The sequence below is a fragment of the Schistocerca gregaria genome, chromosome 2 (genome assembly GCF_023897955.1).
Source record: "Schistocerca gregaria isolate iqSchGreg1 chromosome 2, iqSchGreg1.2, whole genome shotgun sequence".
Classification (NCBI taxonomy): domain Eukaryota; kingdom Metazoa; phylum Arthropoda; class Insecta; order Orthoptera; family Acrididae; genus Schistocerca; species Schistocerca gregaria.
The window spans coordinates 857379064-857399543 of NC_064921.1; the positions used below are offsets into that span (position 1 = coordinate 857379064).

The window sequence follows — 20480 nt, forward strand, 5'->3', positions numbered from 1 at the left end:
TGGTTGCATGAGAATGTATACATGTTTATAGGGGTTCTTACGCAACTCTAGGTCCAAAGTCAATGCTCTCATCTTTCTTTTGTGATGAGTCATAAACTAAGTTAAAGTTAATTAATAAACATATGTAATAAGCCTCAATATGTTGCCAGTGTTGCCCAGGTGAAAGACACAAGTCCACTCTAAAAATTATGAGAGTATTTATTTCAAGATTAACCAACATATATATTACCTCCTTTTATGCACACATCATATAGAGAGATAGTTGACTGTACATAGATAGTCATTATTCTTACACTCCATATACTGTGTAAATAATATTATTATATGCTGTGTTAACAATATTATTTATATAATCCCATAAATTTTGAGTGCTGTCAGTTTCACAAGTGTCAATGCATTTAGAATATACATTTTCTAACTGTTAGTTTAAGTCACATGTATTTTCAGGAGTTAAACTGGACGGAAAAGGATCCAGAAGACACTGTTTTCACTTCATCTGGGGATGGTATGTTACATGTATCATGCTCTTCCATTTAGATCAACAACCTAAACAATTAAGTTCAAATGTTTTAAATATTTTATGTCTGAAGCAGTTATCAAATGTCTTCCTAAGACTTTAATATAAATTTATATATATGCTGTTCATGATTGTTACACTGTCTTTCACTAAGTCTAGTTAAGACTTGTATCTTTCCTGCAACTGCATTTTTGTTCCTTTGTTTCCTTTGTGAGTTTCTTTCATATCTTGAAAAAAACTGTGATGACATTGTGTGCAGCTGTAGTGATGATTTTTTATGGCTGTTATTTGCCAGTATTTGATCTTGCAAACTTCTGTTGCAGTACCCAACATGAGGTAAACAGTACTGTACTATTAAATACACTACTTAATTCAGTATAGCAGTATATGATACATGGCCTAAAATGTTATACACTTCATGGTACGCACACAGTGAAAACAGTTTGACATGATCTGTGTGCTCTTCAAGAGCCCATGGCATGGCCAATGTTATGGCCAGAGCAGGTTGGAAAAGGCTAGTGTCCACTCTGTCTGCTTGCCATGGGGGTCTTGTGTCTTGTCTGAGATGTGGAGGAGGCTCTGCCAGCAGCGACTAAGCACATTGGGTGCACTCGGCTGCAAATCATTGCTCTTGTCAGCACGACTGATGTCTGCTGCCTGGATTCACAGGCCATCCTTAGTCCCTACAGGCAGCAGGCTGATTTGGTGAAGACAGCGGGTCATTCTCACAGAGTGAAAACAGTGCTAACATTATGCAGCATCATTCCCACAAATGACCATGGTCCTCTGCTTTGGAGGTAATAGGCAGGCTTAAAACAGAGGCTCAGACAATTCCTTGATCATCGTTGATGAGGATTACTTGACCTCTGCTATTGGGTGGAGAAATGTATAGCCCCCTAGGTCAGGTACATGCAGGAAGCAGCTACCAGGATAGTGGAACAAGTGCAGCGATCACATGTCGATTTCTTAGAATAGAGAAATCCCTCTACACACCTAATAAGACACATTCTGAGTGCACACAGAATAGCTTTCATCATAGAAGACTGGAGAAACAAAATGTTAATACTATATTAGCTAATAGCAAGAGCATCTATGGAAAGGTCCCAGAACTAGTCTCATTTATAAACAGTAAAAAATACCCACATAATATTAGGGACAAATAGCTGGCTGAAACTGCATGTCAACAGCAATGAAATCTAGACTCCAACTGGAATGTGTATCATAAAAAAAGATTGAATGCTGGCGGTAAAAGTGTGTTTATAGCAATAAAAAATCCAGAATGCGACAAAATTTGAGTGAAGATACGTGTTAAACACGGATCAAACATGGTCCCTGGATGTTTTTATAGACTTCCTACCTCAGCAGCAGCAGCAATGGTGGAACACCTGAGAGGAAACTTGGAAAACATTTCATGTAATTTTCCTGATCATGTGGAGATTTTAACTTACCTGCAATAGTCTGGGAGAATAAAGTGATTAGGATTGGTAGTAGTGACAGAGAATGATTTCAAATTTCTCTAAGTACCGCACCCAAAAATTATAATGAACAGTTAATTGGAAAACAACCTCATGAAGATAAAATCTTATACCTGCTAGTGACAAAAAAACATGAACTTTTTGAATCAGCACGGAACAGGGAATCAGTAATCATAAGTCCTTTAAGGTTTCACTGAATCTGGTACCGTGTGCCATGGAATTTGAATCCACGCCAGACGTCATGGACGTCGAAGACCCATAGAGGTCTCTGCACCATCGCGCCATAAGCTGTGGTGGCGCTCGCCTCCTGGCCCGCTTTTAGTATGGGGGCGCCACAGTGAAACACGTGGTCCCAGTGGCCAATAGTGGCGCCACCGATAGCGTACTTAAGAGCCGGCCTCTCGTGCAGCCAGTTCTCCCACCATCCTTCCTACGTCGCCATCCATAACATGGATTCCTACACATTTTTTCCCACTGCTCCATCCTTTCCCCCCTTCTGTACCTTTTGTATGTGGCGGACATGCCGCCGCCTTCACCCCCGGTCCACCTTCTCCAGTTTGCCAATGACACCGTCTTCCTTGCCCTTGCCCCCACCCCGCAGTGTTCCCAACACCTTCTCCAATCCCATCTTGACCGATTCACCGCTTGGTGCATCCAGTGGTTGCTCAAGGTCAATCCCTCCAAAACCCAGGCGATGATTGTAGGCAGAACCACCCCTATCTTCCGCCTCCTCGATTTCTATCTCACCATCTATGGCCGTCTTATCGCCCTCATCCCCACCCTTAAGTACCTTGGCGTCACCCTCGACTGTCGCCTCTCCTGGACCCCCCATCTCCAGACAATCCAAGCCAAGGCACGCTCCCGAGTCCATCTCCTCAAGCTCCTTTCCAGCCGTACATGGGATCTGGACACCTCAACCATCCTCCACACCTATAAATCCCACATCCGCCCTATCCTCTGTTATGCCCATCCTGCCTGGATCTCCGTCCCCCCTACCTTTTACAAATCCCTTCAGATCCTTGAGCGCCATGGTCTCTGCCTCACCTATCGTATCCATCTCCCCTCCCCCACGCGGATCCTGTATGACCTCATTCCGTTCCCACACCTCCTCCTTTTTCTTGAATGGATACGTATCCTGTACACCTCCCAAAAACTCGATCCTCCTCACCTGCTTGTCTCCCCCATCCTCTCCCACCCTCGCCCGCTGCCACTCCTGTATTCCCACGTCCCACCCAGCCTCCAACTCTCCACCCTCCTTACCCTCTTCCAAGGTGGCTTCCACCAGTTCCCCCTCCCTGATGCTGCCCTCCTCCCCTCCATTTACCCCTCCTACCAACTTTGATCCTCCCACCCTCCCATCTCCTCAGCCATTGGCATCTTTGTTCTCCCCCCCCCCCCCCCCGTCACCCTTCTTCACCTTTTGGCAGGTCCCTGGACTCGCACACGCTACGTGGACATTCGCCACCAGAGATCATCGCCATTAGTGTCTCGTGTGCGTCGTCGTGTTTAGTGTTCAGTTTTCACCGTCACACTCCATCGTTCACCAGTGCCATTGACATCTTCAGTGTTTGTGCGTCATGTCAACAGTTTGTAGTCATTGAATGTGAACAGCTTCATGTTTTTTATGTTCATGTGTCTACTGTTTCTTCCCCACCGTTTTGTTCCAACTCATGTGTTTTCTCTGTTTTATCATTGTAATATCTTTGGCTGAAGAGTGGCGTATTGTGCTGCTGCCAGCCTACCTTTTTTTATACGGGTATTAAAATCACAATGAAGAAAAAAAAAAAAAGCGCACCAGTCAATCTAATCTCGCTTACGTCGGTTTACACCTCGCTTTGCGCTAGACTGTTACTTCCTGGTTCGTGTACGAGTGGACGTGTTTGTTTCCTTGTGACTGTGTTGTTCGGTCTTGTTGTATTCGTTCTGTCCTTCGTTGGTTGTGTCCGTCCTCTTCCGTTGTATTGTTGTTAGTGGACCTCTCCGCGGGTCCCGCCGCACCTTCCGTCATTGCTACCCTGCGACCGTCCTGGTCACAGTTATAACATTTTGGTGATGAGGTAAACAGTTGTCGCTCTTGCTATGGAGGCGGAGTTGGTCTGTCTGCTGGAGCAACAGTAGCAGCTCATGCAGCAGCAGCTCCAGTTAGACATCTTACAAAAGTCGCTGCAGTAGCTAACGGCCAAAGTCAATGCCCGGGACACATTACCAAGTCAGCTTCAGGGTCCTCAGGTGTCTGATGCTTTTCCACGTCCACCGTCGTTTGGACACTTTAATGATGCTAAAGAGGACTGGGAGACCTACTTACATAGGCTGAAAGAACATTTCACGGTTTTTCAATACACAGACGATTACTTGCAGTGGTCGTTGTTTTTGTGTTGGGCCTCTCCAGACACGTTCTTTCTTCTCCGCAAGTTGGCACCATTGTACAATGCTGTGGCTCTCTCTTTCCAGAAGATCTGACTTTTGCTGACAAACTATAATTCCCAACGCTACCGTCTGGTCGCCTCTCGGCTAGAGTTCCACCAGTACCATAAACAGCCTGGTCAATCGTATTGTTCCTGGGTCACGGACTTGCAGGGTCTCAGCCGTCGATGGGATTTTATTTGCACCATTCAGCAGTGTAAGGCTTCGTATGCAGACTCCCTGATCCGTAATGTCGTGGTTCAGCTGGCTCTCGACCATGAGGTCTGTACTGCGGCATTGAAACTCGACAACCCTCCATGGAAGACATTCTCCGAATTGCCCACTCCTTTGAAATTGCTCAAGTTGCTAACAAGCATCTTATGACGCGACTGCAAGTGGCAACGATCGCGGCGTCCCGGCGGGTTCCGCCCTCGCAACGTTGATGTGGTCCAGCGGACAGGGGCCAGCGCCCTCGGGTCTCTTTCATGTTCCGACGTCTGTATGGCGTCGACGCCTTCGGTCGCCCCTCGTCACCGGTCGCCCCTTGTCTTACACTTTCATCTTGCCCACAGTGCTTTACTGCCCATTCGCGGGCTGATTGTCCCCACCTTGGAAAACGAGCACGCTGTGTAACAAGGAGGGCCACATCCGATAGGTCTGTCATAGTCGCTCGACTCGCTCCAGTGCTGCCCCTCCTGGGCCTCAAGATACAGTCCATGCTCTGCAATCAGTCATCCAAAGGACGACCCATCGGTGCGGAAGCTTTTCCTCATGCTCCGCATTTTCACTGAGGATGTCAGTTTTCAGGTCGACATTGGGGCCACCGTCTCCTTGATTAATATGATGACATATACCCGGCTGGGCTCTCTTGCGTTGTGCCCTCCCTCTCGCCTCTGGAGACGGTTTCATTCCCCTTCGTGGGCAGTTCGTCGTCCAGGCGACATACAGGTGTGCTCCCCGGCTCCATACCCTCTTTTTCGTCGACCATCCGTCGGCTTTAAATATATTTGGCCTGGATGTGTTTCAACTGTTTGGCTTTTCAATTTCCGACGAATTTAAGGTCGTTTCCACGGCTGTTCCGTTTCAGGATTTGGAAAATCTGTGCTCCGCTTTTGCGTCGTTGTTTGCACCGGATCTCGGATGTGCTTCCAGCTTTCAGGCGCACATCACCCTCCGGCTGGATGCACAGCATCGCTTTTTCCAGGCCCGGCCCCTTCCGGTGGCCGTAAGGTCAAGTAGGAACTGGATCGGCTACAGGCCGCTGGCGTGCTGGAACCTGTACCCTCTAGTGCATGGGCGACACCACTGGTTGTCATATGGAAACCCAATGGGTCCCTTCGGCTGTGTGGAGACTTCGGCGCTACAGTCAATGCTCAGTTCCTCGTTGACACTTACCCCATTTTTCCAAGATCGACCTGGCTGAGGCATACCACAAGTTGCCTTTGGATGCCAAATCTCAGAACATCATGGTTATCAACACGCCTTTTGGATTGTATAAGTACAAGCGCCTTCCCTTTGGCGTCTCTTCGGCGCTGGCCACTTTCCAGCGATTCCTGGAGCAGCTTACCCAGCCTATCCCTCCATTTGTTAATTATCTGGCTGACATCTTGGTCACTGGGCGTTCCCGCCAGGAATATCTGCAAAACCTCAGCGCCTTATTTCACGCTCTGTAATCTGTTGGTCTAAGCTATCGGCTGGACAAGTCTTGTTTTTTCAACAGGAAGTGGAATACTTGGGCCACTGGCTTAGCAAAGATAGCATTCGCCCTTCAAGTCATAATGATGCGGCCATTGAGGCCCTTCCTCGTCCCAAGGACTTATGTGAACTGCAGGTGTTTCTGGGCAAGGTTACTTATTAGTTAAAGTTTTTGCCCTAGGCTGCCTCCATTGTTCAACCCCTCTGTCACTTGCGTCGCAAAGGGGTACCTTTTGTTTGGACTCCTGCCTGTGACAAGGCTTTTCTCCATTTAAATGCGATGCTGATGTCCGCCCCTTGCCTTACTCCCTTCTCTCCGGACCACCCCTTGTTTGTGGCAGCTGATGCGTCAGCATACAGCATTGGTGCTGTTCTCACGCACCGGGATGCTGATGGCTCTGGACAGACCATAGCTTATGCCTCTAAGACGTTGACCCCAGCACAACGGAACTACTCCCAAATTGAAAAGGAGGCCCTACCTATCGTGTTCGCCGTCCAAAAATATCATTCCTGACGGACCATAAACCCTTGGTTGCACTTTTCGAACCCCACTCTCATCTTTCCGAGCAGATGGCTCAACGTCTCCAGCGCTGGTCATTGTTTTTACTTAATTACGCTTCCACCAGCTGGTATAAGCCCACCGCTCACCATGCTAATGCGGACGCTTTGTCCCATCTTCCTGCCTCTGACCAACAGCAGGTCCTCTGCTTTCACACTGATTCCGCCCACTGGGATGCACGGGACGGTCTTCCTCTTATGGCTCCTGATGTTCCTGTGGCAACCTGCCGTGACCCTGCCTTACAGCAGGTTCTCAACTCCGTGGTCCACGGGTGGCCATCCTGTGTTACTCGTCTGATTTCAGCCCCTGGCGCCACCTCCCCCACAGGCTCTCCGTAGTTGATGATGTCCTTCTGTTGGCCACAGAGTCAGATGCCGACCAGGCGGTCATCCCTCCAGAATTGCAGCTTCGGATCCTCAGCTTGTTACACTACGGGCACTGGGGTATGTCCCATATGAAAGTTTTGGCGCACTGGCATGTGTGTTGGTCTGGCATTGATGGCGATATTGAGTGCCTGGTCCGTGGCTGTACTGTCTGTGCACATCACCAGGCACGTCCCTTCAGTCATTTGCACCCTGGCCTGTGCCTCGCCAGCCATGGGATCGCATCCATATCGATTTTGAGGGCCCATTTTTGGGGTCCATGTGGTTACTCATCATTGATACCTACTCCAATTACCCACATGTTGTTTGAATGGCATCCACCAGAATGGAGGCTACACCTATGAGCACCTATCACACTACTCCAATTGACAGTCGCCGTCCGCAGAGCTCCTTCATGGGTGACAGCTGTGGACCCTGCTCCATTTGCTGATGCCGTTTTCCACCCGCCCTCACTCCCGGCCCTCGCAACGGTATGCCCCTGCACAGCCACGTGAGCCCGTGAGAATGGGCACAAGGTGGGTTGGGCACCCGCCATGGTCGTCATGGCCCATGGGCGGCATGTTACGTCGGAGCAGACGTCGAAAGGGTTGGAGCACCACCATCATAATCAGCTCCGTGCTCATGCTGCCATTTGACACATGCTGCCACCTCTTTGCCTACTTCATTTGGGTATGGACGTGGCCCTCGAGTCACCGTCCCAGCCCCCAGTTGCCGTCTCCCCACCTCTCCACCTCTGGCTGGATTGGCGGCTCCCTCCCCTTTCCTGGACCCTGGATCAGCTGTCATGGATACCTCGGGCGACCCTTCCTCCCTGCCACTAGCGGTTGATACACCCAGTTCCTCTTCCCACTGTCATCCACCTCGGCACCATCTGGGGTGTCTCCGCCCCTACACGCAAGTTTCAGGGGAGGAGGGATCTGGTACCGTGCACTGTGGAATTTGAATCCGCACCAGATATCATGGACATAGAAGACCCATAGAGGTCTCTGCACCATCCCACCATAAGCTGTGGCAGCACTCACCTCCTGGTCCGCTTTTAGTGTGGGGGCACCACAGTGGAACTTGTGGTCCCAGGGGCCAATAGCCCTTCTCCGGTTAGTGGCTGACACTACAGATCTATATTTATGGAAATATAAAATACAATCGGCTACAAATTTTACATATTCACACACACCTTTACCTTTAACCCAAATAAATACAGACTTGTTTTGATTAATGTTTCTTTTACTACGAGTATACAAGACAAGAGGAGATGTTGAGTCATAAGCTGATTTACCAAAATATTTACTACCAATTTCAAACATATGATAGGTACAACGCAATTACATCTCTATCATTAAAACTTTGAAGATCAGGTATACTAGGAACTCCGCTACCACCTCTTTCTATGCCAACGATGAACCATCCATTTCCATGTGAGAAAGTGTCATTTATATCCAAGCTAAAATTAAGAGAACATCCAAGAAATACACAAGGTCCATCGATGAGAGCATGGGCTGCAACACCCTTCATTGGAATGCGATTTTTCTTATCTCCTGCCAGAAGTGAGCCATAGGTCTCCAGAGGTGTGAAGCATTGCGAATGATTGGAAAAACCTCAAGTCATTTCCATTTCCAAGAAGGGTAATTGCTCAGATGCACAAAATTATATGCCTATATCTTTGACATTGATCTATTGTAGAACTTTGGAACATGTTTTATGCTCACATATTATGACATTTCTATAGATCAAACATCTCCTCTGTAGACGTCAACATGGGTTCAAAAAACCACAATCATATGAAAGCCAGGGAGATGCTGTGTTCCTTGACTTCCAGAAGGTATTCAATACAGTTCCACACTGCCACCTAATGAACAAAATACAAGTGTATGACACACATGCATACACAGGTGTACATAACAAAGCCTGGAATGTTTTTAATTTTCAATTTTTAACCTGAGCATATCTGCCCTAAACTTTGATTATTGCCTTCTTGCAAAGTAACTTTATGGCTTTTAAATTTTCATTCTGATGCAGACATCCTTAGAAGTGTCAAAACCTAGGTAAATGTATGAAACAAATATTTGCTACCAGTTGGCACTGTTATTTCTCCATTGAAAGTTAAACATATTTATACAAAACAGAACTTCAAAAACATTGACACAACTTAATTCTGTGTGATCAGCATGCAGAGGTGTATACTTGTGAATTAATACTGAAAAATAGATGACTTTTAATTGTAATTGTATATAGCTCCCCACTGGAATATTTTGAACTGTTTATGAGGAGTCTCCATTCCTTGCTACACTGTCAGGCAGTAGCAAGCATTAATAGTCTGTGACATCAGTGTAAATTTACTAAGGGATTTTCATAGGAAAAATGATGTGGAAACCTTATATGGATTCTGCAATTTGCAATTTGATCTCAGTAATTAACTTTCCAATACAGGTGAATAAAGACAGAAGAACCCTAACTGATAATATTTTATTTGGTGACACTCAAAGCAAGAAAATAAATGTTACCCCAGTAACAAATGATCTCACTGATTATAAAGCAAAGTCAGTCAGGATAAATGAGACAGTGCTTTACAGTATAGATACTCCTCAGTGAAAATCAGAATAATTAATTACTCCAGGACAAATATTTTCAACCACAGTTTAAAGAGATAATCTGGAATAAAATTCATAATTAATCAAATTTCAAAATAAAATTTAATCTACCCCATGATAAATTCATATTATTATTTGAAAATAGCTTTCTGCATAAGCTAATCAGAGAGGATATTAAACAGTCATGTACAACACCATGGATCACTAGAGGGATTAAAGTAACTTGTGAAAGGAAAAGAGAAGTATATCTATTGGTGAAAACAAGAAGAGATCCTGCAGTAGTTGCACTCTACAAAAACATCTCAAAATTACTAAGAAAACTTATTAAATATCAAGGAACATCTGTAAAATGCCAGAAATCAATGATTCCAACAACAGATGAAAGGCTACATAAAAATAGTGAAACGAGAAACAGGAAACCCAGCAACAGAACAGAATAACATCACTATTGAGCTGAATGGAAAGGCTATAAATGATGAGTCACAGGTACCAAATATATTTAATAGTCATTTCTTAAATATAGCAGAAAGTATAGGGACAAACAGTACAAGAGAAAAATAACAGCAGTATGTAGAAAAAACAACTTTCACAAAACTCAGTCATATGAATATAGCACAAACTTCTCCTTCTGAAATTAAGAAAATTATACAGGGTGTTACAAAAAGGAACAGCCAAACTTTCAGGAATCATTCCTCACAAACAAAGAAAGAAAATATGTTATGTGGACATGTGTCCAGAAAAGCTTACTTTCCATGTTAGAGCTCACTTTATTACTTCTCTTCAAATCACATTAATCATGGAATGGAAACACACAGCAACAGAATATACCAGCAAGACTTCAAACACTTTGTTACAGGAAATGTTCAAAATGTCCTCCGTTAGTGAGGATACATGCATCCATCCTCCATCCCATGGAATCCCTGATGTGCTGATGCAGCCCTGGAGAATGGCGTATTGTATCACAGCCGTCCACAATATGAGCACAAAGAGACTCTACATTTGGTACCGGGGTTGCGTAGACAAGAGCTTTCAAATGCCCACATAAATGAATGTCAAGAGCGTTGAGGTGAGAGGAGCGTACAGTCCATGGAATTGGTCCACCTCTACAAATCCATCAGTCACCGAATCTGTTGTTGAGAAGCGTACGAACACTTCAACTGAAAGGTGCAGGAGCTCCATCGTACATGAACCACATGTTGTGTGGTAGTTGTAAAGGCACATGTTCTAGCAGCACAGGTAGTGTACCCCATATGAAATCATGATAACGTGCTCCATTGAGAGTAGCTGGAAGAACATGGGGCCCAATCAAGACATCAGCAACAATGCCTGCCAAACTTTCACAGAAAATCTGTGTTGATGACGTGATTGCACAATTGTGTGTGGATTATCGTCAGCCCACACAAGTTTATTGTGAAAATTTACAATTTGTTCACGTTGGAATGAAGCTTCATACATAAAGAGGACATTTGCACTGAAATGAGGATTGACACATTGTTGGATGAACCATTCGCAGAAGTGTACCCATGGAGGCCAATGAGCTGCTGATAGTGCCTGCACATGCTGTACATGGTATGGAAACAACTGGTTCTCCCGTAGCACTCTCCATACAATGACTTGGTCAATGTTACTTTGTACAGCAGCAACTTCTCTGACGCTGACATTAGGGTTATCGTCAACTGCACGAAGAATTGGCTCGTCCATTGCAGGTGTCCTCATCATTCTAGGTCTTTCCCAGTCACGAGTCATAATCTGGAATGTTCCATGCTCCCTAAGACGCCGATCAATTGCTTCAAACGTCTTCCTGTTGGGACACCTTCATTCTGGAAATCAGTCTCAATACAAACGTACCACACCACGGCTATTGCCCCATGCTAATCCATACATCAAATGGGCATCTGCCAACTCCAGATTTGTAAACATTGCACTGACTGCAAAACCACGTTCGTGATGAACACTAACTTGTTGATGCCACGTACTGATGTGCTTGATGCCAGTACTGTAGAGCAATGAGTCGCATGTCAACACAAGCACTGAAGTCAACATTACCTTCCTTCAATTCGGCCAGCTGGCGGTGAATCGGGGAAGTACAGCACATACAGATGAAACTAAAACGAGCTCTAACATGGAAATTAAGCTTTTCTGGACACATGTCCACACAACATCTTTTCTTTATTTGTCTGTGAGCTCATCTAGATTTTAAGCTCATCTAGACTTTATGGTGTTCCCAGTAGAGGACTAAAGATTTGTTCTGTTATAATAAGCCGTGTCTTAACTCAAATCTGTAAGGCATCACTATCTCAAGGCATCTTTCCAAGGAGACTGAAATATGCCCTTGTTAAAACCCTCTTTAAGAAAGGTGTTACAACAGATGTCAATAACTACTGCATTGTTTCACTACTGATATCATTTTCCAAATTTTTTGGGAAGGTGGTGAATTCTAGAATAGCATCTCACCTGAGCAATCATCATATCCTCTGCAAATCACAGTTTGGGTTTCAGAAGAGTTGCTCTTCTGAGAATGGCATTTACATGTTCAGTCACCAAATATTACAAGAATTAACGAACAAAATAGTGCCATTTGGTATTTTCTTCAGCCTATCTAAGGCATTTGACTGTGTGAATCACAATATCTCATATAATGTAATTGGACAGATAAAAAAAAAAAAAAATACTCACCGAGTGGGAGCAACACATGTAAATAAGGTATAGATATGTAAGCTCTCAGAGGAATTGGCTCCTTCTTCTGACAGAAGGGTTGAAAAGTAAGGAGGAGGAGTGAAGGAAGAGGACTTGTGAGGTATAGGAAATGAGTAGAGTTTGGAAAAGTCACCCAGAACCGAAGGTCTGGGGAGACTTGCTGGATGGGATGAGGGGGAAAGACTGATTGTTGGGTACTATACTTTATGAGATCTGAAAACCTGAGAGCTGAAAGGTGGAAGACAGGGTAATATTCAAGACAGCGATTACTGCCAGAACATCATATATGAGTTAATAAGAGCAGAAAGCTAAGTGCATTGTTTACGATACATGTGGGAGTGTGAAGGCAAAAATAGACAGATCAGGAGTGAAAGATGTAGAAAACTGTTTCCCAAGGCTCAGTCTTACATCCACTACTGTTCCTCATATATTTAAATTATCTTCCATCTATTGTGCAACAAGCAGAATTAGTTCTATTTGCAGATTACTCTTGTATTGTACTCAATCCAAGCATACATGCAGCAACAGAAGAAATGGTAGACAAGCTTTTTAAACATATCATTGACTGGTTTTCTGCCAATGGTCTCACCCTCCATTTTAAAAAACACAACTTATTCAGTTCTGCATATCTAGGGGTACTGCACCAATAAGTGTAACTCATGGTAAGAAAATAATAGTCAGGGTGGAAAATTCAAAATTGTTAGGTGCCCACACTGATGTGAATTTAAACTGGAAAAAGCACTTTGGGTCCCTTAAAACAACTTAGTTCAGCCATATTTGCACTCAGAATCATTGCAAATCTTGTGGAGAGACAAATAAATCAGTAAGCTGACATATTTGTAGAAATCTGTTTCAGGTGTAGGGTGTCCTTACCATTGCTTCACAGTATGTTTATCCCCTCAGGAACTTTGTTGTAAATAATCCACTGCAGTTCAAAAGGAATCATGATGTGCCTAACTGCAATAATAGAACGAAAAATTACTATCATACTCAACATTAATGTGGTCTTTAGACATAAGGAATGCACAGTGCTAAAACTTTTGATAAATTGCCAAGTGACATAAAATGTATGACAAACAGCAAAGTAAAATTTGAAAGCAAACTGAGGAAGTCTCTCCTTGAAAACTCCTTTAATTCTATAGAAGAATTTCTGTTACTGTAATGTGTAAAAGGTGTTTGGTAAGAATTACTAACTCACATCTGTATAAGCAATAAACAATAAAAAATAAATAAATAAAAATAAAATAACTTAAAAATGTTCAGCATCTTTCCATATTTACAAATTAATTTGCAGCATAAATGTAAAATGACTCATTTGATACTATTAAGAATTATTGTGCAAATGATCTATGGAACATGGAACTAAATTACGAAATTCTCTGTAGCAAGTTCACTAAGTTGTTGTCAAGATATATTTTGAAAAGGGGGAAGGGATGTTTATATCTCCTGGCTGGAAATTTATTTGGTGATCTGGGATAGCTTCAACATTTCTCTTGCATCCAAAATCCTGGCCAGAACCATCCACGGGGCTTCTAGCAACTCTTCTTGTATACCTAAGACCACCTCCCTCTTAACATTCCAATGTTATTATTCACATTACAGATATAAATTTAAAAAATTCTATTATAAGAGATGATTTATAATCATATGATGTGTGTGTGCACTGTGGTGCTGATAAAGACAATAGATGATTATTTCAGTGTTCACTGAGATCCATTAATTATTAAAATGTGCACTCAAATGACATGTATAAATTCAGTGTATCAAATAACACAATAATCGAACAGATAACAGCATGCCGTATGAGACCACTGTATTTTCTAATCAGCTTTTTGTGATTATATAAGTCTGGTACCACGCCCTGTGGAATTTGAATCCGTGCCAGATGTCATGGACGTCTAAGACCCATAGAGGTCTCTGCACCACTGTGCCATAAGCTGTTGAGGCCCGTGCCTCCTGCCCGCTTTTAGTGTGAGGGCGCCACAGCAGAACATGGGGTTCCAGAGGGCAATACCGGCACCCCAGGTAGCATACTTAAGTGCCTGCTCTCGCTCAGCCAGCCAGTCTAGTCATGCGAAAGTCGGTTGGCACCTCACCTCACATTAGACAGTTTACTTCCTTGTTCTGTGTGTCAGTGGATGTGTTTGTTTCCTTGTGACTCTGTTATTCAGTCTTGTTGTATTCGTTCTGTCCTTCATCGGTCTTGTCCATCCTCTCTCGTTGTGTTGTTGTTTGCGGGCCTCTCCGCGGGTCCCGCAACACTCTTCATCATTGCTACCCTGCGACCATCTCGGTTGCAGTTACAAAAATAAGAATCATGCTAAAATGCATCCAGTTCAAAAACCTTTAGTACTTTGTCAGGAACAGTATCCCATGACAGTGATGTACATTGTAAATATGTGGGCTAAAGTTATTATTTATCATTTACTATCATCTTAATCATTGTTTGGTACTGAATATGCTCATAGCTGTTTAAGTAGTGTGATTTGGTCTCTCTGAGTTTTAGTTAGTAACTATGTTATCTGATAGGTCTCCTTTTGTGAGATTCATATATCACATTCAAAGTCAGAACTAATATTATTCATTGTGTTTTAATTAATTAAGAGGAGATTTTTTACATGAACTTTTTACCCAATTAATCTCCTGATTGGCACCTTTGCAAAGTACTAATTCTTTACCCTCTAACGTGCATTGGTGTTATATTTTAATTGTTTGATACTTATCTGTTGTCTTCACATGCTTTACAAACTGACTGTAACATGTTCAAATCAAAAATGGTTAACAAAAACTCTTGGTGCACTTCGACATCACACGCATGGACCAACAGACATGACCACTTTACCCAGTAGCATACTTTGCTAAAAGTTCAACTTTGCTATGTTTCAATATCTAGTTTCAAGTAGTCTGTATAGTCTGATATACAGGAATTGATATTCAAGCCACAGCAACATTGAACTCCAAATTTTTTGGTATAAAATCTAGTTAATATGCTCTCTGACAATGTTAAAATGTTCTCTACTTGTTTAATTGATTGATCTGCTCCATTACAGGCTCAAATTCATTATTAAAATTTACTTATCTTACAGGTGTGTCAAATGCTGAGATTTATGTAAGACCGGAAGTGCGACAACTGTTACGTCTTAGGAACAGACCCATAAAAAAACACTTCAATACTGTGCCAGCGTGGGTGTTAGGAAGTGAACAAGCAAAGTCATCAGTAGTAATTCTGCTGCCTGAAGGCTCAGCAGATAATGAACAGGTTTTTTGATGATGAGATGGACAATGGAATTTATTCTTTCAAAAATTGTGTCAATAGGAAATAAATATCGAGAACAACAGAAATTTACAGTACCTTAAAGAAATAATATGTTGCCATTGAGCAGCTATATGTAATAGGAATAATACACAGAATGACAGAAATAAGACTGAAACATCATAGTCTTCTGTTGTCAAACCTCATCATAGCTCTTCCAATCCACTTCTATGAGCTTTTGCTTCTGACTGGTTGAAAAGAATGAACTGACAACAATGATAAATTATGTATCTAGTCTGACTGTAACTATTTTTGCATGCAGTCATCACTGGTTTCCTTCTTAGGTATTTATGAATTTCATGTAAAAATCATAGATTACAAGTTTGAATAACTTTTACCCACATAAAAGTGAGTGAGTGAAAGATGCAGTCAAAATATGTTGTACATATGTTAAGTTGACTTCAATTCACTTTTAGCTGTGTTTCTCTGTTACTCTAATAACCCATCATTTTCTTCATTATTCATCCAGTTTCAGCAGTTGCTCCATTTCTGCTGACCTAGTTATGAGTTGCATGTGCATAATTCTAAGAGACCTCACATGTAAGAAGAGAAATTTTGAATGAATGATCATGTGACACTGGGCAATAATCTAAGGAAGTGATGTAAGGTACTCCCTCATGTACCTTATTGAAGTTCGTGTAGAACTTACCTTAAATTAGAAATCTTCATTGGTAATAACAGTTAATTCTCTTCTTTATGCTGTATAATAATTATTATAAACAGATGCCTCTTCACTGTTATAATTTATTAAACAAGTTAGGTTTTGTACTATCTATGCGTATAAATATGAAAAAAAAAACAGATACTGTTACCAGTGTTTGCTGCATTACACTATCATGGATTGGAAAAAGCTTATAAATATTGTATCTTACCACTCAGTTCTTAAATTGTAATGCATCTAACTGTACCTTCTATTTTTATATCTCAAAAAAGTTTTTCACATATTAAGTAAAGTTTCTCACTTTGCCATCACAACTTTCTCCCACCTTATTCAATGTTGTTATTAATGTGGCTTTCTTACTTTCTACCTTAATAATTTATTGCAGGTACCTCTATAATTTTAATTCCATCCACTTTGAGGAAAAATATGTTTGTACATCCCTGATCCTACTTTATATGATATGTTTACCAAAGCATGCCTTGCCGTGAAACTGAGCATCATGTCTTTTGTGTGAGTGCAGTTTTTTTCCTAGATGTAGTGGACACTAAGACAAATTTCCTGATATTCACAAGCAATTTTCATCATTTAAAGTCTCCAAATTATGATACTGACTTTGTTCTGTTCTAAAGGAAGTATATGCTTTTTTCTGTGGCACTTGAAAGAAGCTTCTAAGAGAACTTCAATGACACAGCATGTATGGGACTTGATCAAGTATTATCAAAATAACAGCACTGCAAACCACTGTCCCACCACCAGGAGAAGAGGTTCCATCAACATCTGCCCTGTTATACTGAATGTAAGCAAACACAAAACTCAGGTGTGGTTCTTGTCTTTACCTGAGTGCATGAAGCCCACCAATCTGTGTTCTGCTGTTGTAGCAATCAGACAACATGCTTGTAAAACTATTGAGACATTCACATTGTGCATTGAGCATTGTTTATGGTGAATGTTGTGAGAGTGTTAGAGAAGCAGTGCAGTTGTACATGTAAGAGTGTCCAGATTGTGCCAAGTAGTCACGATCTGTCTTTGTAAACGTTATAAATAAAGTTCTAGAAACTTGAAGTGTGGAGAATAAAATACGCCAAGGGAAAAGAAGACCAACTGATGAAAGAAATTAAACTAACATTTTAAAGGAGTAACACACAATGCAAATCTCACAAGCTGGTATTTCAGAAGTACAAGAGGTATCGATCAAATGAGTGTTCTGCGAACACTGTATTCCATCGTATTTCATCTTCTTCAAATTTCACTACATCTACAGCTTAATGGCAGTGACTATCCAAATTTGATTACAGCCCTCTGAATGTTATCTACAAAAACTGTGAAGTGATGCGGCAAATCTAAGCAAAATTTTGTTTAAGGAAGAAGCATCAATTACAAACCATAGGCAAGTCAGGCTTTACAATATGCACTAATACGAAAATCCTTGCTGACACAATGAATGCTCTTGGTCTTTCAATATTTGGTGCATGTTTTTCAAGGCCCACAACACTGGTCTCAGTGTTGTTGATGGAATTCTAAATACATTCAGGTAATGTGAGTTCCTAAGATATACTGCTGCTGCAGTTATTGGAAGACACCCCACTGAACATAAGTCAGTCAGTGTGGTACCAACATGATGGATATCATTTTCATTCCAGACATAGGTTGAAAGGCCCTCTTAAAAGGACACTTGGAGAGCATTGGAACAGTTGTACAGGAAATGCAAAATGGTCTACAGACTCACCTAACTTAGCATTTCTACGCCCTTATTTATGGTGAGATTTAAGACAAGAAGTCTATTACAAAGCACTGATGACTCCCAAAGAAATGAAATGCCTTATAACACATTGATTCCACATGAAATTTGATGTGCAGTGCTGTTTCACCAGAATCACTTTATAGTGTGCAGCAATTCTCAAGGTCAACATTTTGAGCACATGATATGATAGCCACGATAATACACATAAAAACCATACCCCATGTTCTGTCCGTGCTTACATTTGGTGTAATAGGGCAGACATTCATGGATCCTCTTCCCCTGATGGTGAGACAGATCCATGGTGCTGTTATGTTGATACTGTTTGATCATGTCCCATGCATGCTATGTAAATAAAAATTACTTGTGAATATTGGGAAATTCACTGTATTGCCTACCATAATTTGAAAAAATGTAGCATCTCAATTTATTTATTGATTCTCGACATATTTGTGATGTGGTGTATAATTGCCTTTTTACAATCCATAGATAATGAATGAATGTGGATGAATCATATGGGTTGCTATTTTGCTGCTAATGTAGTTGTGTGTTACACTGTAATAACAAGAAACATGTAAATCAAATACCTGTCTGTTATTTTGATGATGCAGTGGTACACAAGATTCACTAACATATTTACTAGTGGTGCTCTATACCACTCATATACATTTTCATTCTACAAAACAATTCTCACAGCTTATTTTTCTGTATTCAACTTACTACCAATTTTTCTTGGTAGAAGTACATGTATAAAGAACAAAAATAAATATTCCTTTGTTTTTTTTTTTAAATAGCAGCAACATAAGATTACTATTTTGGAATTCTAAAGACAATAAATGCCTCTAAGAAAATCCTGTGTTCTTGTCACTAATAACACTTTTTGTTTCCAACTACTTCTGTCTGTATTTTATGATTAATAAACAAATAAATAAGTTTTTCTAATTGTTTTTTCTTTTATTTCATAATTCAGTTAGTAGCTGGTCATTTACTTTCCATTTCTGTTTGATATTCAGTCATTCACTTATAGTGTTCCATAGATCCCATACATAAAGAGAACCTTCAGGGATATGGAACAAGTCAGGATATATATTCCCAAAAGATAACAATGTGCTTCATTTAGTGTGTGGCCATTAATGTCTACTTATGGCACAAACAGATCATTATCGTTATTTGGTATGTATCATATAAATGAAAATCACCATCCCAAAAGAATCATCAATTCATCTAACAGTATCTCTTCATGAGTAGAGCACTTGACATAATTCGCTGTCAAATTAATTTGGTACAGGCCCTACTTAGTATTGTATCATCAGTTCTTTGGGTGTCTTGGCTGTGGACTTTTTAGCAAAATATAATGAGCCTAAGATGATCATGAAGCCATATCTGCACACACTCATCACTACTGCTCTGTTTTGAAACTAGAGGTCTCCATTGCAATAGTCTTGTTATTATATGGATATCACAATACATGTACGTAATGTAACTTTCAAAAACACAAGCGTACTTACTAATCCTAGGCCTATCCTTCGTATTTTCATTCAAATATATATTCACAGCATTATCATTCTTTTAATCAACTACAAACTGAAGTATGACATCTCTAAGTATTAAATCTGAGTATTAAACCTAAGTAAATCCATTGGTGTATTACTTGTAAGATGAACATTCTTGTTTGATAAATGGATGACACTGCATGTTATGTGATTCTTTATCACCATTGGTTTCATTACCCTCACTACCCTCATCTTTTGATTCTTCACCATCACAAAACATATCTGAAACTTCCGCTCCACACTATTATCACTGTTGCAAGTTTCTGTGTTCTTTAGAGTCTAGCCATTCTCCTACAATTAGTTATCTCTCAGCTCATAATCAATATCTTATAATATGTTCTGTAACTGATCATCAGCAAATTTTTATTCTTTCTATTCTTTTCAGTCTAAGAAGGTCCCAGTGTTGATTAATTAGCTGCCACTTCCAAGAATGTATATCACAAACAATATTGTACAAGGGAAAAAAAATTGCAGCCACAAAAATCTGTTCCCTAACACTTTGTTGCCTGTGCACACTCCTATTCTACAGTTGCAAAATTAGACTAAATAATGCTCCTTTGAATGTGTACACTTATCTCAGCCACAATAATTGTTATTATGTTCAGGGTTCCCCTATCATGTCATCACAAACACAGCCAGCGGAATTAACAGCTTCTTAACCACCTGATAAGTTTTGTATTGTCATTAGTTCACTTTTGGTGGTGCATGCAATGTCTGAACAAGCAAAACTAATGCAACCATATCTGGTTGTTTATTAGGGGTGCAATGTTTGCTGCCATTGATAGGAAGTAATCCTTGAATTATGTGGCCAATAATTTAAGTACCACTTTTGCCAGTGTTATTTTCTAAGAGCTCACTTAAATTTGGGACTCTATTTTTAGTTTGGTCCTTGTTAATG

General features: G+C 41.3%; 1 protein-coding gene across 3 annotated transcripts in view; it reads left to right on the top strand.

Annotated features, from left to right (window-relative positions):
• LOC126335233 (uncharacterized) overlaps window positions 1-20480 on the top strand; it is a 385936-nt gene that overhangs the window by 29061 nt on the left and 336395 nt on the right. Inside the window, exons 2-3 of one of the 3 annotated variants that reach the window (XM_049998276.1) lie at window positions 448-505; window positions 15404-18847. The exons of the other annotated variants lie outside the window; for them this stretch is intronic. Of the exons in view, the coding sequence (XP_049854233.1) occupies window positions 448-505; window positions 15404-15585 (240 nt within the window). The 3' untranslated portion in view covers window positions 15586-18847. Of the gene's footprint in view, window positions 1-447; window positions 506-15403; window positions 18848-20480 lie in introns of those variants that run through there. 3 annotated transcript variants of the gene reach the window in all.